This window comes from Phycodurus eques, chromosome 16, assembly GCF_024500275.1.
Source record: "Phycodurus eques isolate BA_2022a chromosome 16, UOR_Pequ_1.1, whole genome shotgun sequence".
In the NCBI taxonomy this organism is placed as follows: domain Eukaryota; kingdom Metazoa; phylum Chordata; class Actinopteri; order Syngnathiformes; family Syngnathidae; genus Phycodurus; species Phycodurus eques.
This window is the reverse complement of record NC_084540.1, coordinates 23,280,271-23,303,597: the sequence shown is the minus strand read 5'-3', so window position 1 is coordinate 23,303,597 and position 23,327 is coordinate 23,280,271. Positions and strand designations below refer to the sequence as shown.

The 23,327-nt window shown below is 50.3% G+C and overlaps 1 protein-coding gene across 4 annotated transcripts; it reads right to left on the bottom strand.

Annotated features, from left to right (window-relative positions):
- Nucleotides 1-280: 280 nt before the first annotated feature.
- Nucleotides 281-21,923, bottom strand: baiap2l1b (BAR/IMD domain containing adaptor protein 2 like 1b). 4 transcript variants are annotated; one of them, XM_061700113.1, is made up of 14 exons: nucleotides 21,578-21,923; nucleotides 19,074-19,149; nucleotides 18,829-18,915; nucleotides 13,716-13,777; nucleotides 12,761-12,832; nucleotides 10,901-11,035; nucleotides 8,891-9,043; nucleotides 8,195-8,350; nucleotides 7,649-7,763; nucleotides 7,361-7,577; nucleotides 5,044-5,109; nucleotides 4,012-4,228; nucleotides 2,147-2,193; nucleotides 1,192-1,359 (listed from the first exon to the last, which is right to left on the bottom strand). In XM_061700113.1, exons 1-14 carry the CDS (start codon nucleotides 21,626-21,628, stop codon nucleotides 1,287-1,289), a joined length of 1,527 nt encoding a protein of 508 aa, XP_061556097.1. In that variant the 5' UTR covers nucleotides 21,629-21,923; the 3' UTR covers nucleotides 1,192-1,286. The 4 variants fall into 4 exon arrangements, with proteins under 4 accessions (XP_061556096.1, XP_061556099.1, XP_061556097.1 ...); XM_061700114.1 differs by lacking the exon at nucleotides 5,044-5,109; XM_061700112.1 differs by lacking the exons at nucleotides 4,012-4,228; nucleotides 5,044-5,109 and having other exon boundaries at nucleotides 281-1,359.
- Nucleotides 21,924-23,327: the final 1,404 nt, after the last annotated feature.

Below are 23,327 nucleotides of genomic sequence, written 5' to 3'. Positions count from 1 at the left end.
TGCGCTTGACGACTTTGCGGCTTTCGTTCTTTGCAGGCTTTTCCGGCCCGCAATCCGGGTGCTAAACGAGCGTTTGGCCTCTCGATCCATTTGCCAAAGTAGCGCCGCGTGCGGCGGGTCGCCGCTGGCCAGACGGGCTCGGGAACTCGGATGACTTCGGCCGCCTCGCTTTCAGGCCGCTCTGTATTAAATATCAAATGTCCCAAGGCTGGATGGAGGAGTCGGCAAACAGGAGTCCCACAATGACACACTCTTAGTCGTAGTCGTAGGATTTCATTTAAAAAACACTTTTCCTTGTAGCACTGACCTTTTGGTGCTGGTTAAAATCTTTATTCTTGTAGAATTAAAACTTAAATCTTGTCAAATTGAAACTTTATTCTGGGGAAAATGACAACTTTCTAGTGAAATTACAACTTTCCTAAACTTCCTCCCCATTAAATCATTGCGCTACTTTTTTTTTAACAATGACGACTTAAAACAAGTGTAAAAAAACAACAACAGTAATTTCAATCACTTTTTCTGGAAAGCCATTTGCGCATTTTGCAATATCCTTGATATCCAGCTCAAGGCCCATGTACTAGTACACTCTTTGTCCTTACTAGTAAGACAATTCATCTCACTAGTAGAATGCCTGTGTCTTACTAATGACTACTGTATGACATGTCTTCACGCTAACGTTGGCAGACTAGTAGGACAGCTACAGGTAACTAGTGAGGCAAGACGACGAGTGGGCATTTTGCACCTACTAGTAAGGTCCAGGAGGCTACTAGTGTGAGATACATGCCTACTAGTTTGGTTTGAAAGTGTATTTTGAACATGGAAACAAAACAAAAAACACATTGGGCCTAGTAGTGATACTAGTGCAGCACAGTAGTTTACGATTAATGTTTAATTGCATACTTGTGGCCACAAGTGGTACTTGTAGTAGAAAAAAAACGTTACGATTAAGTACCAGTTGTTCTACTAGTACGAAGAACTGTTTTACTAGTTAGGACAACTAGCATGCAGGCTTTAAGCTGCGTATCCTTGATACGGAGGCTACTAGTGCGACACGCATACGAGTCGGGCCCAGCCTGAAGGCGCCGTGAGCGTCTCCGTGGCGACGGCAAAAATAAAACAAACCCCCAAAAACATCCTCGCAAGTGTCATGTGAAAAATGAGCAACAACATTAGCAGAGTTTTTTTCACAGGTCCTCGCGTGCACGTCGTCGCCGTGGCGACGTGGCCGTTCGTCGAAGATTTCCGGTCCCGCGAAAGCTCCCGAAGTACTCGGAAATACCAGAAGATCAGACGACCGGGGCCGAGCGGTCGTCGGTGACGGTCGGACGGAGTCGCACGGTGGAAAACGGGTTGCCGCCCCTGGAGGGAGAACACACGCCGACACGACGGTCAGCGTGTCGACCGACGGGCAGACTTCACAACTCCGCCAAGACATTGCGAGCTTCGCGACCGCTACGGCGATCGCGAAGCTATAATCGTGCTTCACGTCTCAGAGACAGACAGGCTAAGCCATTTAAATGCGCCAGCGCTCGCTCACAGAAGCTCCGGCGGGCGCTTTTTGTGAGCACCTTGCCCGCCAAGAGCGCAAGCCGCACGTGAAGTCACAAATTGCTATCAAAGCATCGGCAGGAACAAATGCAAGAAGAGAGCAACGTCGAGCTCGGTTGTCTGCAACCACGCAACTGCGGTGTGAAACATCCCCGCAATGTACCCGGAATGCTTTTTGCCGACGACATTGGAGAGCGCGAGCGACGGCGCAAACCCGGGAAGTCGGTCGCCGGTTCCACGCGAGGACGGAAATTGAAAAAAACTAGCGCAAATGACGGAATCGTTTCCGAATAAAAAGTCGATGAGCGAAACGGGGATGGTTGCCAAATTAGGATCCACCAACAGGTGACCGACCGGGAATCTCCACCGGTGCATCCGCTGCATATTTTGTGGACTTTCTCAGGGAGCTGTCCAAGGCCATCGTAGCAAAAGTGATGAGGGAGTCGGAAGGAGTGAAACATTCCCAACGCGGTTCGTCATTCACTCCTTCTCTACTCCCTAATCTCCCTACATCTGCATTTGTAAAGCAACTAGCGAGCTAAAAAAACAAACAAAAACTCTTTTCGGTGATTCGGAAATGAGCGAAGGGATGACTTACGCCAGGTAGGCGGGCGTCGGTCTGGAGATGCCGTTGGTCCGGCTCGTCTGCGAGGGAAACAAAAAAATCCTTTTCAGTCACGCCAAACGCCACTCCAGACTTTTCAGGGAAAAGCTCCTTAAAAAAACAAAAACCACACGTAAAAACATATTTGCGTGTGAGAAAGACAACACGAGGCAGCGTGCGAAATCTCCACTGTCCGCAAGTGCAAGTCGGGGAGATAAGAAAATTGTTTCTTATGCATTACTTGAACGTACAAAAATAGAGCAGTGCTCCACAATCAAACACAGAATAAAAACAATAACACAAAGCTGTCATCATGTCAACAATACGGTGTTTAACAACAACAACAACATCTGAACTGAAGTTTTTGAAGATACAAGGATTGGGCTCGACGGCGACAATAGGTCAATTAAGATTATTCTACACTAACATAATAGAATATAAAATAACTACTAGAATATAATACATAGCTAGATCATTAAGATTTTGCCATTTTTGCCCAAATACAAAATAATGGAAAAGATTTGTCCTTTTCATTGTATTCCCCCCCCCCCCCCCCCCCCAAAAAAAAAAACCCACATTGATTGAAATTGAATTTCCCAAAAAGATTTCAATCCCTTTCCAACCAGGTGCTTTTCGCTCCAAGAATTCCCATGAATTCATGAAAGGTTGCTGATGTTCCAACCTGCAGTCCCCAGGAGTTGCCACAAGATGGCGCGGATCTTTTATTCGACAGGCATGCCGACGTCCCACTCGGCTCCTTTCACAACGTCATATGTACAATACAAATCTGACGAAACATTGACATTTCATTCTTTCATGGAAGGTGATGAAATAAACAAACTTAACTGACCTTCGATGCGATTGCTGGGCTTCGGTGCCGCTCGTCGTCGACGGCAAACCGGCGAGGGCGCATTTTTTTTGCTTCGGTGACGTCGCGTTCCTGGGCAACCGCGCGCCTCTCCCGGCCCGCTTTCTCCCTTTCCTGCTTCATTTCTATTGTTCAATATATTCTATTCTTCCTGGATATTCAACAAACGTCCGAGGCTCGTTGATCGCAAGCACGGTCCTGAACTAAACGTCAATTCAATTCCCTAAAGCTGTTGATTATTATGCGCATGAATGCGTACAAGTTTTGCTCGTCGAACGGTTTTGCTCTGACCAATCAATCAGAGGACGGAATAATACTGATCCAGCCACCCGTGTGTGTGTGTGTGTGTGGGGGGGGGCAGATCACAATTTTTCTTTCCTGAAAAGGGGCCCATCACACACACAAGTTAGAAAGTGGAGGGCACGTGCCCCCAGGCCCCCCCCGGGGTTCCGTCGCCTCCGTTTACGTGCTAATGATCGAGAATCGGTGGCTCCTTTGTGGATGCCATTTACTGCGTGGGTGTTCTGGAATGTGACCCCCACAATAAAGGAGGCTCGATTGTCATCATTTGTGCCAATTGCCGCATTGTACCTTACATACTAAATTTAGAACGGCCAACGAAAAAACAGTCTCCTCCCTTGGCTGAAAGCAAATGAACTCAAAGCGAGCTCAGCGTACATTACGACGAGCCGTTTTCTGTACGGCCGAAGGAAAGTTCCCGTGCGCGCAAACGCTTCGAGGAGGAGATCGCAACCTGCACAAAGTAACTCCACTCCAGCCTTCCACATCTCCACTTCAGACTCGCGTGTGGTTAAACCGCAGCTCGTCAGCAATTAGGCGCCACCCTCGGACGTCTGGATTTCGCGCGGCATCATTCAAACGCGCTCGCCGCCAGACCTCCCAGCCAACACGGACACTCGACTTCAAAAGTCGCCAACGGCCGGCGGCGAAGGCGACGAGCGAGGAAAAGCAATATGAGCGAGCGACTGACCGTGTGGCGATCGGACGACGGAGAGGAGACGGCGGAGGGCGCGGGGGAGCGGCGCCGGCGGTCGTGACCGGCGGCGAAGGTGCCGGCGGACGGCGGGCGGCGGGCCCCGTCGGCGTAGTCCTCCGGGGGCAGGATCACGGCGGCCTCGTCCGTTTCCGTGTCCCGGTGGTGCAGGTCGACGACACTCCGGCTGCGGTACGGCGGCGCCGCCGGCGCGCTGCCGGACACAAACAACGGATCGCGATTTGAAAAACGCGCATTTGAATGTACGTGGAGTCGTCGGGAGCAAAATGGAGGATTTTTGTTGGGGTTTTTTCACTCCATCTGCTGCCCCGCGCAGTTTGATTTTATCGATGATTGTCAAGTTCACTTCGCTTGGATTTCACATTCCAGTTGAACACATTTAATCTTCAACCTTTTTGACGCTTTCATTGAGTTAATATGTCTGTCGCGTTCTTTATCGTTCATGTTTGTACGCCTCTTTTTCAAAAACGATTTGACTACCTCCTAGAAAAGAAAAATCTTAAGCAGCAGAGTGAAGAATAAAGCTTATATTTTCTGAATCAAATCATAATACATTATAAAAGCATTTTAATTTCACAATGCAATCCCACTTTGGCATCTCTAAATTTAGTAGCAAGTGTAAATGATTTGGAACCTATTTTGCTGATCACCATTTGAATGAACGATTGAATACCCTCGATTTAACATGCTTTTCAAATATTAAGCGTTCGCCATAAGATACGCGTCGTGCATACATGATGTCTTTTGGTACGTTCTAAGAAGGAAGCACATTTCTAATTTGGGTTTCGCACTGAAGAAGTCTGGGAAAGCCTTCTCGAAGAGAACCAAACACGGTTTCCGTGGCAGACTCGGGACTGGCAAGAATCGAAGGTCGCGCAAGGGGAGAAGCCCCCTGAAAGGTCAGCGAGCTTATCGTTCTAATCGGCAAACTAAAGGAAGCGCGGCGAACGATACGGCTGCTTGTAACGTGAAACCCGCGAGCGTGCGCATCGGTGGGAGTCTCCTTACCCGTCGCCGTCGTTGACCCGCGGCTCCGAGAACGCACGGCAGTAAGACGAAGGGAACCAGCCCCTCCTGGGAAAAGGAAAGAGACACGTGATGCCATTACATCCCTCGCCGCCAGCCTCCGTACTGCAATCCGCTGGAGCCACGGTACATACATTGCTGAGATCAATCGTGAAAAAGCCAAAGACTTCAAGAGCTAAAGTGCTAGTCGGTGGTTTGCTCTCCAAAGCAATAAATGGCCGCAAATGTAGGGGGGATTTTCCGCTTTTGACATTCACGGTACATTTCGTCCCCACTTTGTGCTTGAAAAAGCTCGTAAACGCCAGCTAGCGCCCGTCGAACACCACACAAGAGGCCCAGCGGGAGCCGTCACCAAAGCCGTTCTTATTTCACGTCGACGTATTTGTCATCGGAGATGTCGGCCCGCGTCAGTCTTCAGCCGAAACCCTCGCCTCTTTTTGACCTCGCCGAGCATTCGGCGCCGCGCTCTCGACTCGGACGGCCACCCCGGTGCTGAACTTTCTCCGTTTCGAGACAGGCCGCCTAAGACCTCGAGAGAAGCTTTTCCAGCTTCGTACAAGCCAACAATTCTTAATCGTGGGTCTTCTGCGAGCCGTGTTGAGCAAGGCACGGTAGACATCCGGCAATGCTTCTCGACAGGAGACAATTCTAAGGCGCGGTGTGTTTTCGAGTGGCCACGCCTCCCGTGCCGTCGCTTGGCTCACACCTTCCTCCGATGAGCTCTCGGAGAATCTGTAGCCGAAAGGTTCGCTTCATTTTTCCTCCCCGTCCCGTCAACGTTTACGTTATTTACAATACAATTGTGAAAACACAATTGTTCGTAGGGTCTTGGTTGAAGCAGACCGTTTGTTTCTTCTTGTGATTGCGATGACGATCAGACCGCATTCGATGAGCAATCGACGCAGAAGCCGAAGCAATTCACAGACTTTCTGGAGCCGCCGATGGCTCAAGGTTTGCGACAGCAAATTATGCTGCCGGACTGAAACATTCGAGAGGCTTCAAAAGTTGAGAAAAGGTCAAACTAAGGGTTTACTCTGCGTTTTAGGGTCACCCTAAACTTTTGCCGAGTCGCGTACGGACCACTAAAACAGGTGATCTGAGGTCACTATGGCAACAACAAAGACAACATTGCGCCCGTGTGTTTTATTGGGGGAAAACGAATCGGTCACACAACCAACCTTCTGTATGCGTCATTGTTCCTGTTCAGTATTGTTCGCCCTTTGGTTGCTCCTGAGGTCGCCGCCCCGCCCCGCCAATATTTGCACTGGCCTCGGAAATCACACGTGAATCGCAGCCGTTGTTGACTCACGGGGGAGTTTTCCACGTCCGCCGTTCTTGCGGCCCGACAAGCCGGCCGGCTAGAAAAGCGTGCTCGCGGTCATCGTTCCGGAAATGCGTCTCCAATGAAACGTTCGGGGGGTCTTAAATGCAAAAGGGGCGCGAAGACCACTTTCTCGGACGGAGCCCGCGCGAGTCGCTCCGTTCGCGTTATCGGACACCGCAGGGTCGCAAAACCGAAATCCCGTCACGAGGTGCACGCCGACGACACGCAACGATTCAACGGTCTCAGACCTTTTTGTTTTCTAAGCAAAGCGTTTGTCAGGAAACTTCAGTTCAGATATGGTGACATTTTCCCCCAAATGAACGGACCACCGCAAAACGATCAGTTTCTCTTCTTCTTTATCGCGGCGGTTACGTTGCACAAAAGCCCTGCAGGAAAGGAAATCCCAAAACGAGTGACCAATTATTCATGACATTCCAATAAAGTTTCACACATGCACTTCAGCGCCAATTTGTGAAACTGCACTTCAGATAAAGGTGTCGATAATTTGTCGACTTGAGGTCGCCATCCGCACGCACACACGCAACACCGCCGTGCCCTACTTGGATGAAAAAGCATTACGGGTACCCACAATTCATTGCGGCGACGTTTTAAACTACAGCAGTGTAGTCGAGCCCAATGTTGCTCTTGACTTGCATTACAGTTCGCCGTAATGTAACAACACTCGCCGGCAGATATTTTCTTCAGCCTCCACGGAGAACGTTGTTTATTTTGAACTTGTCTTGTGGCGAAGGGGAGTGACATCGCGCACGGTGTAATTGCGTGCGTGATCCGCTCGTGAAGGGAGACGCCAGACCTCCTCTATCATTTATCGGCGTTTGGCTTTTGGGACTGTGGCCTCTCGGAAAAGTCATTTCGTCCTTCCGTGTGTTGAGGACATTGACAAGAAAACGCTCCCGTCGTGCTTCGCATTCGAAACGGACAAAGGACTAAAACGGGCCCTCGGCCCAAACTCACTTTCCGTTCTTCTCCATTTCGCCGTACATCCAGCCGTCCTTCTCTTCCGGGATGAGCAGGACGATGACGTCGCCCTCGTCGAAGCCGAGCAGGGTTTTGTCGTTGCCGCCCGTGTGAGGGAAGACGGTGCGAACTCGCGGCCGTTTCACCGCGTTGTCGAGGCCCGCGGCCGCCGACACGGACCCGGCCAGGTTGTTCTCCCCGTTGCTCTCGGGCTCTGGCGGGAGGGAAGAATCGGAAGGACGTCACCGTGAGGCGGTAGGAAAGACGGCTCTCCGCGAGTACTACCTGCGTCGTTGCAGCTCGCCGCGGCCCGGCTGGCGCTTTTGTCGTCCGGAGAGAACATGTTCACCAGCGGGCTGACGTGAGCCTTCTGAGACGGAGCGGGCGGAGCCGAGACGTTCTGTCGCACGTGCGCAGGGATGCTCACGTTAGCGGGCAAATGAGCGCGTACATTGCAACGAACCGTGACGGCCTAACGTAACGGATGCGGAGGAACATCCGTTGGACCGCTTGGCCGGAGAAATGCCACTTTGCTGAGCGTTACCCAAAGTACCGGACAGAGAGTCAACTGTAGAAAAGACGGCGGAAGTCAACTCTGATGGGAATCGCAACGGTCTGGGACCGCGCGCGACAACGGAGACGCAGCGTCCTCGACAATTCCCGATATCGACGACGGGGATTTTCAAACGAACGGTGTCCGCTTCCAGTCGAATGTTAACTGTACTTGCTTCCGATTTGCGATTGCACCGTGTAACAGCGCATTTATTCAGTTCGCCCTGGCTGACGCTAATGCTCATTTTTTGGGGGGCACCCGCATCCCGGCCAACGTACCAAACTGTGCCGCGAGGGGCTGGGCGAGGGCAGCGGCGTTACGGAGACGGGCGCGCGCAGTCCCTCTATCATGGTCACGACGCTCTCGGGCATGTCGGCGGCGGCGTCGCACCGCTCCTGCCAGCCGCTCAGCTTCGCCATCAGGATGTCTCTTGCCTGACGAGACAAAAACGGAAGAGCTGCATTTTCATCACCGTGGTAACTCATCATTTCACATCTTCAGGGTTTTACGGCGCAAACTAATAGCGGCGTGTTGCGCTTTTGTTAGCTGGGGGATGAGCTGGACTTGACCACGATCACGTCGCGGTTATACAAACCGATACGATACAAAAAATGCAATATAACCGCACGTAACCGTTACGTACATCATCCGGAGCGGTTCGCAACCAGTATTCATCTCATGAGATAAGAAAAATAGAAAACGTTTTGAAAAATACATCTTGGGCACCACAGATGCTAACTTTGCGCAGATCGCTACAGACGTGTTTTGCTAGTCAAACTTCCTCTGACCGACCGGAGGCCGGAACGTCGTCGACATCCTGACCGGCCCCGTGAGGAGGAATTTGAAATGGGACCGCCCGAAGGAACGGTCCCGTGGCCGATACGGTCTTCCGAAGGTAACGGGTTTTCTAAGACGGCCGAATCAAGCGACTGCAAGACGGAAGCGTGCGCGTGCGCGTGCGTGTGCTGCGCAACCTTGTCGTGAAGCGAGGCCATCTGGTAGGAAAACAGGCAGTGCTTGTCCACCAGGAAGCAGAAGCGTCTCTTCTCCTCCAGCAGCGCCTCTCTGCAGCCGTCGGCGACGAACAGCCGCATGTCCATTTGCCGGCCGGTCAGCGTCTCCACGCACTGACCGCACACAAACGCGTTACAATCGCGGGGGCAATGGAACTACGGCCCGCCGTCCCTTTGCGGCGGCCCGCGGCACCCGCTGAAAACAACCTGTGACACGGCTCACGGCGCCGTTAAAAAAAAAAAAAGAAAGGTGTTGAAAAAGTGCGCGGTTGCGTCACTCACATCCTTCGTGCGTGCGATGCCAAACAACCAAACGTCATCGACTAAGTTGGTTCAGATCATTCTTAAGTTTCACGAGCAAAAAAGGTTTGGCCCGCACCGCTGCGTGCAAATGTCCCGTTTGGGAACATATCGCATTCGCTGTCCGCTTATCACAGATGGCACTCGTTTCGGTTCGGAATACGGAGAAGCGCTTGTCGCGGAGGGCGGATCGATTGCCGCGGGTTACGAGTCCGCAGACCGCCCCAAAATCAAACAGAAAGCTGTTTTCAAAATGCGCTTTGGTTAATAAATGAAAATCCAACAATTTCAAAGAGTTTTTTTCCGTATGCGGCCATCTGATGAAAACGTGAGCAAAAGGGAGCCGGCCTTATCCAGCGACTGGTCGCGCACGTCGTCTTATCTTGCCGTCCGTACGCTTTACGGCCAAATGCTCGGCGAACCTCGCCAGATGAAGCGATTTGAAACCAAAGGGTTCTTTTTCGACATTCTAATCACACCCTGGCAGCGGATCGCTCGCACGAGACCGGAGTTGTTGACAGAACGGCCTCGTGAAAGGGCGGACAAAGGGGGCGGGACGCCTACTCTGGGTTATCTGCAAACGCAGACGACACTGCGGATAAGTCGCGTTCACGTTCGTCTCGCGTACCGGGCGGCAGGTTACGGAAGCGCCGGACTTGTCCGAATAAACGGAGCGCTCCGCTTGCGCCGCAACTCAAACGCTCTGTTGAATTTTTGAATGACGGCTTGATGCTCACCAAAAGATTTTGCAAGAACATAACATTGAAAAGGCTCCAGCAGTAGTCAAGGCTTTTCAGTCGGAAGTCTTTCTTGGCCGCGAAAAGGGTCGCTCAGGCCACGGACGATAATACGATACGAAACCAAACGGAATTCTCACTCGAACCAACATCAAAATACCGACGAATATAAAATGTAAGCCCGTTTGAACATACATTCAAACAAAAGGTTGAGCAAAACAAAAAATGAGCCCCGTCATGAAGCCAAAAACAAATATAGCAGGACAGCGTTAAGAACATTTTTCTTTTTAGATAACCACAATGAAGAAGGAAACATTCATCGGGGGCTTTGCACTTTGTGTGTGCGTGCGCGCATGGACAAATACAGATTGCTAAGTGAACCGAAACATATTCAAATAACAAGTGAATCAAAGTAATCAGGGAACATCGCACTTCCTATCGTCGCGTGCTCTTATTTTGAAAGACAAAGCGCACCACTTCCTTAGCGACTATTATGCCTCACTTTCACCAATGAACACTCGTACGACAAGTCACGACGACTGCCAACGATTGTACTCGCGCGTCGTTACTCGCGTTGTCATTGACGCCCGCAGCCGAACGAAATTCGTCATCCGATACGTCCGCTCGAATAACATACACAAAGGTAATCGATTCTCGAGGCGGCCGCAGTCGATCCTGCTTTGCCGTCGACGTCCGTCTCGATGCCGACGACACGAGCCGACTCGAGCAAAAAACGCGGTCGGGTCAATATTTGTTATTTTGCGCACGCTCGCGGTCCGCAATCGCTCCTGGATGCCAACGGGGGTTACGCGACGCGCTCCCTCGCTCGGGAGTCTCTCCACGTTTGTCGGCGAGATGTTTTTGGGGTACAACTTTTTGACCCTCAACACGCTGCGGAATTCTAGCTCGGCGAATACGAACGCAGCCGTCTCACCTCGCTCTCTTTGTTCTCGTACTTGCCGGCGTTCTTGCCCTGGCTCTTCCTCCTCAGCCTCTTCAGGTCCGCCTGCGATTTCTCCACAGAGTCCTGCTTCACCTTGTGCTCCATCTGGTACCTTTTAAACGTGGCCTGGAAAGAAGAGGAAAGATCCACGGCGCCGGACTGGTGAATCCGGCGCGAGCCGGCCGCCTCGCCGGTGCTTTTGCAATCTGGCCGCAACGTGACGTTGTTTGCGCAGATTGCCGAGAATTATTCCGTATCGGATTCATTTTGGCGGTTTGAATACTAAAAAGAAAAAAAAACAATCTGCAGAAGTAAATGGCACGCACGTACGGTGTACCGCAACGTTTCATGTCGAAGCAAATTGCAGCGTTCGTTAACAACCGCAATTAAAGTGAGCAATTACACGACGACTCAAATGTCACCCCGGGTTGTTAAGCGCAGTCAAAAGCCGGTCGCTGTCGCAGTTACACAGTAAATCATTCGAAAAAGGTTTCTGGAGCTTTTGGGCCGTTTTCTCCACCGCGGGCACAAAAATGACTCCAAAAAACAAAAAGCAAATTCAAGTTAGCTGAGCAGGTTTCAAAAAAGATTTCCAAGCTGTCGCACCTCCCCTGCAGTTCTGCTCCTCTTTTTTGGGAAGCCTGATTCCCATTTCAAGCATTTGACCGAGTTCTCTTCAAATCAATCCCCACCTAGTTCCAGTTGTGAAAAATGGAAAATAAACGGACTACTTTATTTCGTACGAAATTCACGTCGCAATTCTTCATCTCAGTGAAGCGGAGGTGCGTCGATGTGACTTTCGGCAGCATTTGTTGCACTTTTGCACTTTTCCCGCTCGGGCGGCCACAAATGTTCCGGCCGAAGACTTCAAACGAGAATTTGTCAGAAGTTTGTACAATGTGCTCATTTTATTTCTGGATAACGCATTCCGAGTTCATATCATTTAAGATATTAAGAGACTCATTTGGGAAAAAAGAACTTTGACTGAAAACGTCCTTTAAAGAAGTCTTTCATCGCAAAAGCAGGCGACAATCATTCTGTTCAAAAAATGACGATCGCGCGAAACTGAGACGGTAGATGAAGATTTGCGACTCCAGACGAACAGTTGAGTGTACTCGTCAACGCTTAACCTTAATCCCAACCCTTCAAAGAGAGAGAGAGAGAGAAGTCACGTTGATCGGCTCTTTTTTTTCGTTGCTCGAGATCCCGTCGACCGACTCGCTTGCGACCGACGTCGGCGAAGACCTCCTCCTCGGGGAATCTTCCGACCCGATCGCTGACGCCGACCTGACCGATGACTTTCACCACCTCGCCTCTCTCGGACTCTTTCACGCAATTACCCGCAGTCGAAAGTAATCCGATTTTCTCCGCTCACTTTCAAGGACCATCGAAACGATATTAGCTGCGAGTTAACGAGAAATCATTGGCGCAGATGTGTTTGAGGACGCACGTGACGACGTATCTACGCGCAGGCTTGAAAGGACACGACGCCGCCTGCGTTAAAATGCGTTCGGCGCGTGTCGGTTTGCGAAATCAAACTTATTTTGCGGAGGGGTCGTTCGGTTTCGCGGCGCTAGGAAACGCGACGCGGAGCGACGTCGTGACGGCCGGCCCGCTGGCGGGCGGGGCTCTACCTTTGGCTAAACGCCGCTTGCGTTTAAACTCCTCAGTTACAGTTTTCTGGAAAGCAGCAAGAGTGCTCAAAGCTTTTTTCTTTAACGCGCACATTTGGAACTCGGTTAGGATTCTACCGAACCTATTCAGGATCCCTTTTGAAATGTTCAAAGCAGATGATGTTTAAGGCGTGCGTCGACAGAACCGATTGCACCTCCGCGCAAAATGACGACTCACCGTCATGTACTTCACATCCATGTCCGTCTTTCTCTCCAGCTCTGTTACGATCTCCCCGTGGAAGCTCTTAAACTTCCGGCGGAGACGTGTGTCGAGGAAAAAAGACGAGAAGAAGACACGGGCGGTTAGAAATTTGAAACGCCGGTTATCGAGTCCGACGTGAAAAAGAGCGTTAAACAAGAGGGCCGCACTTGGCTCGAGGCGTGCGCCGGCCGGGTTCGAGGTCGCGCCGATGAATGAGTCAGAAGCGAAGCGCGGGAACGCCCGCAAACTTCCTCCTCTTCGGACGCGACTCTCGCTCATCGGCGCCGGGACGGCCGAGCTCGCGGCATCCGCGCGGAGCGCTTCCGTCCGAACGCGAACCACGCCGCCCGGGACCGCCAATTCCGGTGACGTGAATCGATGGCGCCGACTCGGGAGTACTTTGAAAAGTCAGCCGGCCCGCTCGGGCTCCGAGCGGCGGCGTCTCAGAGGACGCCCGCGCGACCGGTCGAAATTGAACCGGCGACTGAGAGTTGCGCTCGGATCAAATGAGACGGTCCTTCCTCTGTTGTTGTCGTTTGTTCACGTCTTTCCACGCTACGGCGTCTTTGCGTTTCAATGACGGGCGGTCAAATTGATCGACAACGAAGGGCAGCTCGCGCGAGCTCCCCGGACTCGCTGAAAAGACCTCGACCCGACATTCACAGAAAGTCACTTGCTGAATAACAGCTACCCATGTACTGAAACGCTTCTCTTTCCGCTCCTCGCTAATACTCAACTTCTGCCCTGCAGCCCACGACAGGCTGGAGCAATAACTACGAGGCAGTAAATGCTGGAAATATGCCCAACAAGAGGCTTCGCAGAGTGACAGTGGCACATGGAATATGTTGGGATGAGGCAACTGGCTACATTACCAATAGCCAAGTCAGACCCGCACCGTTAAGAAGCACTCAAAAGCCGAACTTGTACTCACATTGTCCTCCCACTCCCAAAAAACTTGCCGGTGGACTTCCGAGATTCCAATCAGCACCGTCCCTGCCCGGGAAACAAGAAAAAGTGGAATTACAGGCACGGCTCAATTCATCGCGATGGCGTCAAAACCTTCATTTAGTTCGAGGTCGTTCAATTCAAAAAAGCCAAACACGGCAAGTGGAAAATGGCATGCATCCTATACACACATATACACATATATACATATACATATATATACACATATATATACATATATATACACATATATATATATATATATATATATATATATATATATATATAGCGTGTAATTTTGATGATTATAGCTCACAGCAAACGAAAACCAAACATTCCCCATCTCTACAATCTAGAATATTACATCAACAACAAAAATGACTGTTAATGTAGAAAGTAGGCAGGAATCTTTGTCAGGAATTTAATGAGTCGCGCAATAATGCACCAAGAGTGACATAAATGGACTTTTCGAGTCTCCTATAAGCGAGTCCATTCGCTTCTAGAAGAGCAACTGAGCAGCAAACCCGTTCTTTGGATTGCCGCATTGTCGCTCTCGGAACGAACCGCGTCAGAAATGGTGCGAGGGCACTCGGCAATGCTAAGCGATTCTTTTTTTGCGCGTTGACTCTCGACCTCGGGCCCGTCAAACGTCGACGGCTTCAGATTACGTGACAAAGGATTCGGCTCGTGGAAAGGAAAAGGAAATAAATGCACGCGTGCGCCTGAACCGGAAAAACCGGACCGCCGACCGTTCGGCTAATCGAAAAGAGATCCGATGGCGGGCGGGCACACCTTGCCTCTCGAGGTCTCTGCATGCGCCTCCCCAAAAGAATCAATTTAGGATGATGACGTGTGCAAGTGGAAAGCTGTATTTAAAAATCCTTCTGTGTCTGAACTAGATCACTCTCCCTAGCTTCTTTAGGAAAGGCCCGTCGTTCATAGGAACTGCACAAACGAACCTGTTGGAACGCCCACAAATATTGAAATTGAACAGCACCTCAAAAACTCAACCAACTAAAAAAAATCAGTCTAGCAGAAAATGAGTACCAGGTTGACTTTGAGGCGTCAAGTAAATAAGAAGAAGCAAGTACCCGGAAGCAGATGGCACGCCAGCTGAATTGAAACCGTTTCAAACGTATTGTATGCGGTCTGGCGAGCGTTTGTGTATTCACGCCGTTCCTTGACAGACGCCGATTCAGAACACACCACAGGTGACTGGTAGTCACGAAGCTTGTTCGGAAGATTACGCTCAATTTCGACACACTTGAATGAAAAGGCATCATCGCATGTTGGAAGTGGGGATTGGGGTTAGGGGCTTGAAAAAGGAGAGTGATGACAATTCATTCTCTGGATGAAGATGATGATGATGATGATGATGATGAGGATGCGGGCCATGGGCAAATGGTCCAAAGTGAAGAGTTTGGGAGGCGATTTATTTGCAGAGAGCAAATGTCCAGCTCGTCCGTGCGAGCGTGTACTGAGGCGTAAAGTAAGCGTGACGACGCATGGATCTATCGAAGAGTGTCGGTGAAGTTGAGCAACAAATGCAAGCTTTTCAAGCAACCCGCCATCGGTGAAATCGTTGAGAGGAGGTTGCAGTACATCGACTTCTTTCGGGTCTGTAGCTCAGCGGCGAGCCGGCAGCCCGTTTCAACGGCGGTCGGTTGCCGCAGCGACCGAGGTGCCAGCAAAAGACCTGACCTGATATGATAAACCAGAGTGAGGTGAAGGCATTGTCGATGGAGCAAATACAGACTCGGTTTCAGGAAGTTCAGCAAAGTTGTCCACATTTGCGGGAAGGATGACGAACATTCGGACGCCAGCGGATTTACAGCTTCCTGACGGGCAGGACGCAGCAGGTCAGGCCGGGGGAGGCCACCTCATCCGCACGCAGCATCAGCACCGGGGCGCCCCGAGGTCGCGTCCTCTCTCCGCCGCTCTTCTCTCTCTACACCAACGACCGCACCTCAGCGAACCCGACCGTCAAGCTCCTGAAGTTCGCAGATGACACCGCAGTCGTCGGCCTCATCGAAGACGGCGACGAGTCCGCGTATCGACCGGAAGCGGAGCGGCCGGTGCCCGGAGCCGAACGCGCTCGAGACGGTAGAGATGATGGTGGACTTCAGGAGGCGTCCTTCGCCGCGGCTGCCCCTCACGCTGTCCGGCTGCCTCGCGTCAACCGTCGAGACCTTCAAGTTCCCGGGAATTGCAGTCTCTCAGGACCCGAAGTGGCCGATCGACATCAACTCCGTCCTCAAAAAGGCCCAGCGGAGGACGTACTTCCTGCGGCTTCTGAGGACGCACGGCCTGCCGCGGGAGCCGCTGAGGCGGTTCTACACAGCGCTCATCGAATCGGTCCCGTGTTCTTCCATCACGGTCTGGTTCGGCGCCGCGACAAAAAAGGACAAACTCCGACTGCGGCGGACAATCGAAACCGCTGAAAGGATTGTCGCTACCCCCCTACCCGCCCTCGAGGACTCGCACGCTGCCAGAACTAAGACAAGAGCGTGCAAAATCCTCTCGGACCCTGCGCACGCCGCTCGCCGCCTCTTCCGGCTCCTTCCCTCAGGTAGACGCTACCCATCGACGCAAACTAGAACGAGCAGACATTCCGACAGCTTCTTCCCTCTTGGCAGCGACTTCTTAAACAGCTAACCTACAATTCCATTGCAACATGCTGGCAATTTTTGATTTTTTTTTTTGTCTTGAGTTTGCTGTCACGTTCCTGTGGGGCCAACGATACACGACTCGTGCACTCACTGCGGGAGGCTCGCCACGCTGCACTATTTGCATATCTGTCGTTGACCGATACCGGCCACTCATGCCAGAGTAGCGTCTGCCCCACTTGCACAGCGACTGAGGAGGATCTGCAACATTTGCACAATCGACATTGTCCCAGATGATCGCGCTACTCGTCACTTTAAGCCGCATACACTCGCTTGAAGTGTCGGCGCCCTTTGCACAACGCTCAGTGCGCCGGACTATTGCAATATGAGTCATTCGAACGGCTCCGAGTGCTCGAGGACAATTGTCAAAAAAAAAAAACAACAATGATACCGGCGTTACTCGATAACTAGCAACCCTTGATTGCTCAGTGACTGTTTTTCTCAATGTATTTATGTCCCAAAAGGATTCTCTGTCAACTGTTGTCGTGCTAGAGCGGCTCCGACGACCGGAGACAAATTCCTCGTGGGTTTTTGGGACACACTTGGCAAATGAAGATGATTCTGATTCAGCTTTTTAACCTTACAAGGTGTGGGGGTATCCAGGAAAACAGCAGACAGACATTAGTTCATAGTCAAATAGTGAGTCAGTGACATATCACTTCAGCGGCAAACAAAATCAAGCCAAATGTGATTGCCTCATGTTAGAACCGGACCAAGAACGCCTTCAATGACATCGCGTGCTCCAACTGCCCTTTTCCAGTCATTCATTTGTTATTGTCGTCAGGCCGTTGCCAGGCGCCGGCTCGGAGAGCCGTGCGTGTCACGGTGCAGATAATACGTGAGAGGCTATCCGCTGTATTGCGCCAACAAACCCAACCCAGATAAAACCCGAGGAAAGGTCCCGCTCGCCGGAATCACGTCTGGACATACCGAGCTTCGCGCTGGAACAAAACATCGGATTGATTCAAATCCGCAAGCACAAACTGTCGTGGGCGAATGCTCATTCGAAGGCCGGATCGCCATTTTAAAAGGCACCCTGGCCTGCTATAGATTTGCAGCTCAACAGCAGCCGGAAGCAGAGACATATACCAAACTGCAATCTTGCCAAAGACTTGCGCGTCAAACACATTCCGGAAAGAGGAAACAAAGGAAAGTCAACTCCCACATTCGAGCGGATTTTAAAACAACCTGCAAAGCGGCCCACAGTCTATTCACGCTTTTGTTTTTGTGGGCACAATAATCCCGGCATGAGCGAGAGCCACCTGTCGCGCCACGCAAACATGCCGGGATTACGTTACGTCATCTGCAACATTTGCACAATCGACATTGTGACGCCGAAGTATGTCGTTTGTATTTTATCACCTGAAACGTTGGCTCCTTTCGTTCAAACGTGCCCACATGAGACACAAGTGCAATCCAACCTCGGAGGTTGAGATGCCGGGCAGCTTCATTTGGGAGACTCGAGCATCGACGTAAACCAATCCGCTTCACACGCGTGATTCCACCTTCACTTCTCATTTCAATTCCTTCTGTGGCCGAGCTCGTAACTCAAGTTGCCCGTATAAAAATAGCGTCCAACAAACTAAAAGAACAAATAAACAGGGTTTCTAAAGTGTAATTAGACATCCATACACATTGGCTGTGGCGACCACCGAAGGGCCAATAACAACAATCTCCCGTATGCGGATGTTCGGGGTCGCAGTTATTCCGAGCGGGCGCGCCGGTAAATGTACGGAGGCAAATTGCTTGGCGCGTGGCTAAAGAGTGAATTTTTTTTTTTTCCCCCTCGCCACGGAGGTCCACATCAATCGCGTTTGAGCGGCGGGCCTAATGAAGGTTTTACGACGACAGATGAATCCAATTTCCGTGATTTTTGTGGAACGAGAAATATTTGTTTTCTCAAACGAGAGGCCAGGCAGCTTCCCGGAACGCACGGCGGTCAACCGTATCGTTCGGCCGGTCAGCCTCGGTTCAGCCTCAAACCCGATAGATACGCCGACAACGGATTCCGGTTCGGAGTCTGACCGAGGGAAGGAAGCCGGTCGGTCAGAAGTGTCGGAATGAAAGAACTCTTGCAGTAGGCGAGGCAAAAGGAATTCGAGGAAGACTGCGAGAGGGCAAGGTGCAGCGGTCCTCCGATATCTCTCGAGGGTATCTCGTTTCTGGTCGGCTACGCGTCACCGAAGCTCAGGTTTCCTCGCCGCATCCTTGAGCGGGCTCGGAAGCAACGGGGCTTTCTACTCTCTTGTACAGAACCCGCTCGCGTGTACTGGCTCGTTTCAGAGACGTGTCGCGCCAAAGCGTCGCTTCGTTGCCGTTTACGTCGCGTTCGATAATACCAAAGCGCGTACTCGACCTCTGCCGCCCAAATGAGACCGAGCGCCGTTAAAGACCTTCGAGAGTGAAAGAAGTGAAAAGGCCCGCTAAACGTACCTAATTCTCTGGACACGGGAGACACCACGGCACTCTCCCCAATTTTCGCCATGGCATCGAAGTACAATCTTCCTGCCAAGGTCATTGCTGGGAAAATAGAAATACAATTATTATCAGACTTTATCGACGTATACAAACTAGTATGTTACCGTTTATTTCAACAAAAAAAAACCCACAAACCTGAACCCTACTTCTAGGTATCGGCGTATGTGTACCTTATTTTTCAGAGATGTGAAAATGCTCACCTGCCACAGATTTCTCGTAGTTCTTTCCCAGGTTGACCAGGTTCCTCAGACCCGGGTTGAACTGCTCCATCACATTCTGAGCGGCCGGCAGCGGTGAGAGAGGAGAGAGACTTTTAGGACACAATTCAGTGTTTGGACTTCATGAAAATGCTGAACATTCTGAAACAACACAAATCATTCGACCTGGAGTCATTTTTGTGTTCCCCAATGGAATACGTTTTGCTCTTTTCCAACAGACATTATTATTATTATTATTATTGACTTTGTGCCAGTAGAAGAAATACTTCTCCGGCATAAGTAAAAGCAGTCATCAAACTACTGTACTTCAGTCAAAAGTAGTGAAATGTACTAAGTACGAAAGCAAAAAAGTAAAAATGTTTCTCATCAATCACAAACACGACGCGTTCTCCTAACTTGCACGATGAAGAAAAACCCAAACTTCCACAGCGCTCGGACGCTTGTCGTTCAGGAGCTGGCGAGCATTGGCGCGACTCTTATGCCTTTTCACAGCTTTGCTAATTAACGTGGTTGGCACCTCTGCCTCACAGTTGTGAGGACCCGGGTTCAAACCCGCCCTCGCCTTTGTGGCTTTTCTCCAGGTACTCCGGTTTCCTCCCGCATCCCCAAATTTCCAGGCTCGGTTAATTGAAAACTAAATTGCACGGAGGTGCGAATTTGAGTGCAAACGGTCGTTTGTTTCTCTGTGCCCTGCGATTGGCTGGCGACCGGTTCGGGGCGGACCCCTCCTCCCGTGTGAGGCGAAGCGGCACGGAAAACGGACGGACGGATGCTAATTAACCTCGTGAACTGGCTTCCAAAAATAGCAAATGAGCTCATGAGAACAACTTACTCGTATTCGCCTTTTTAACGGGCCCAAAAATCCTCGGAGCCGACAACACCAAACAATTCTCCGAGGCCGTCTGCACGCCGAGCGACCCGGCCGAAGTTTCGCGCGGGTTCGGCAACTCCCTCCGCGCGGGCGGCCGCCAATCGCTAAAAATACATTTCTGGCTTTGAGGCGAGCGGCAGAAAAAAAGCTGCCACACCGCCCCCGAGCCATATGAAGACAATACTTAAAAGATCAAAGATGGGGTTTTCCATGGATACTTAACGATAATCATAATGTGTCATGTGCCAGTGGATAAAAGAGGCAAAATGTATGCAAGCGCTACATTGAAACGAATGAGCCTCTTGTCAAATATCCGCTTTTATTCTCGCTTACGTCCACGCTCTTTGGCAACCCGTTTCTACGATTATCGATCAACATATCGATAAACCGGATACACCGCATCAATCGCCGACAGTTCGGGGCGCCCACATTATTAGGATTATATCGCTCGATGCGCAGGTCTGAATCGACGACAACTCGTTTTTGGCGATGATCCGGTGCAGTCGCGTATCGCGCAGTGCGTGGTGACCTAAAAACAAAAGATAGACCACAGAGTGTTTTTAACAAGCCTGACAAATCTGAGTCGGGTATTTCCAATAAGGCTCCAAAATCACGAGAAATAACGGCCGCCCTCGAGCTGCGGGTCGCGCGCAGCTCTTCAGCTGCCAATCAAACACGTCGGCTCGTACGCCGCCTGCTCCGGCGTTTGCTGACGAGCGCGTGCCGTCGCGCTCGATGAACAGTCAGCTTTCCGCGTGGAAACGACTTAACAGTCCCTTTAACGAACCTCAAAAAGACGTCGAGACTAGTTTGATGTCCACTTGCGAGGCTGCGGCAGGTTCAACTCCGTCGCAATCACACCGGCGCAAATAATCATTTGTCTTCCTAATGCATTCAACTGATTTCCCCCCCCCCCCAGAAATGGATACGATTCAGCTACCGGCTCGGTCCGAAACATTTGTCAAAAAAAGAAATAAAAAAAAAATCGGCAAAAATGTTGATCATTGTTTGGCAACGTAAAAGCAGATGTTAGCAAATGCCTTCTTTGAAAAACAAAAACAAAAAACCAAAGACAAGTCTGCTTTCATGAAGGAATTAGGAAGATTAGTGACGATTTTGGACAATTTTAAGTTCAACATGGTTTTAAACGATTAATCGATGATCAAAATAGTTGTCGATGAATTGCGACACCCCCGATAGAGTCGATCGTTGAATATATGAGCGTCCGTATGTTAGCAGCCTACCGTTGGCCTCGCAGGATCATTGCCCAAGTCCTGCCCCGTGTTGCAGCACAGAGGATCCACTGATCCGCCGTTCTGCGAGGCCATGCAGCCCAACGGGCGAAGAGAAGACTTAAAGTCACAAAATCGATGCAAAAACAATTGTGCTTCATTGTCTTGCGTTGTCATCCAGGTCACGTGACCACGTGACCCCCCCCTAAAACGAGCGCGGACAACTGTGCAATGAGACTTTCCACGACGCACAACCAGCTCGCGGGTAGGACTGAAAAATATTCCAATTTTTCGTGGTGGAAGTGGGCGCCTTCCGGCCAGGTGGCGGAGTGCGCGGGCACACCTGTTGCATTCCCATCCTGGCACCCACGACGTGTACCCACCTTGTATGTACTTTCAGTCAGCTTGTTCACCTCCTCCGCGCTCCTCGACATGTTTAAGTCCCTTTCGGCAAATATGGAGGGGAAAAACAACAACAACAACAACAACAACACACCAAAATGCGACCGTTGAAGACCTTCAGTCGACAACAAAAAGTGGGCAAACCTCCGTTGGCAGAGTCCTCCTCATAGCCAACAACAGAAGGCAAACGCCTCCATTAGAGCACAAAATGAATGAAAAGACGTCCAGCGGCTGTGTTGTTGTTGTTGTTGTGTTGTGTTGTGTTGTGTTGCCACGCAGGAAGGTGAAAGTGTTGTCCAACTTGTTGTTGCAGGTTGCCGACTTGATTCGCGGGAGGTTTCGGAAAAGCGCGACCAGGAAGTGCATCCTCTTCCGGTTAGCGATTTCAAATTAAAAGAGAAGACTCCCCCATCCATTTTCTTAACAGCTTCTACTCACGAGGGTCGCGGGCGTGCCGACACCGGGACACAGGGCCAGGTAACTTTGAAGACCCCCCCACCCCCTTCCCCCCTTTAATCAATGAAAGCACCATTGAAAAACAGCATTTTAAATTCACTTGGGTTGTATTTGTCTGATATTTACATGAGTTGGACGCTCTCAAACATTCAAGTGGGGAAACGATGAATTTAAATAGAATAATTTGACAAGGGGGCCATTTTATATGTGACAGTAAAAAACTCGAGTACTTCAATACATTTTAGAGTTAGTACTTTTTCAATTTGGCCTCAGTCAATGAGTTCAACAAGTCGTTTTACCTTTACTAGAGTCATTTGGTAGACAAGCATCTATTCTATGTATTCAAGTAACTGCGTGGTCATTTTCCGAGAGTTAGAATAAAATAGCCTTAAAAATGGGTCATTGGAGAACTGCTTTTAATTTGAAGACAATACTTTGTTTTTTAGAGGATGGTTCTGTACCTTGACGCGAGCTGCAAAGCAGGTGAACAACCTGACAAAGAAAAAGTGGAAAGTTGCGCCCCCTGGAGGCAACTCACCATTAGCGCAGTCCGACGAAAAGTCCAGAAAAACAAGTTATTAGCCAAGTTGAAACGCAGACGGATACAGATGACGCAATGGATGCGGTCCTCGGCCACCGCGGTAACCTCACCGAATTCGATTTACTATCATCGATACGGAATAGAAATCGTCAACACATTGCTTCTCCGATCGATAGAGGTCGTTTGATTGTTACTGTACGTTATCACGTACAGTTACTGACACAACTACCTCTTCTATGCATTCTGAGTTATTCGTATTCATTTCTTCAATGCTATTGGTCGCCGCTGACAGTCAAGCTAAAGCAAAAATCAATTCATTCAATTTGTATTGAACGTTTTGATGTGCTATACGTTTTAATTAAATCATGATTTAAATACCCCCCGCCCCCGTGCACTATTGATATTCAAACTGTATGTAAGTTTACCGTGGCTTACAATAATATGAAATCGACTTTTTCGAAACAAAACCTCTGTCCGATTTCTGATGAACACGTGTGCTACTCCTAAAACGTCATTTCCTGTCGGCCATGATGCTGGGACTTGGACAGCCAAATATTTTTTTCGGTGTCAAAACTTCCACAACCGCCGCATGAGTCTGGCCTACCGCTAGATGGCGCTATGAGGCAACTGTTTTTTTTAATTTTCTTTTTTAATTTCAGCGCACTTGGCAAAAAAAGAGAGAATAATAATAATCATGTTTTCCGGCTGTAAGCGACGCGCCCTGACTGAGTTCG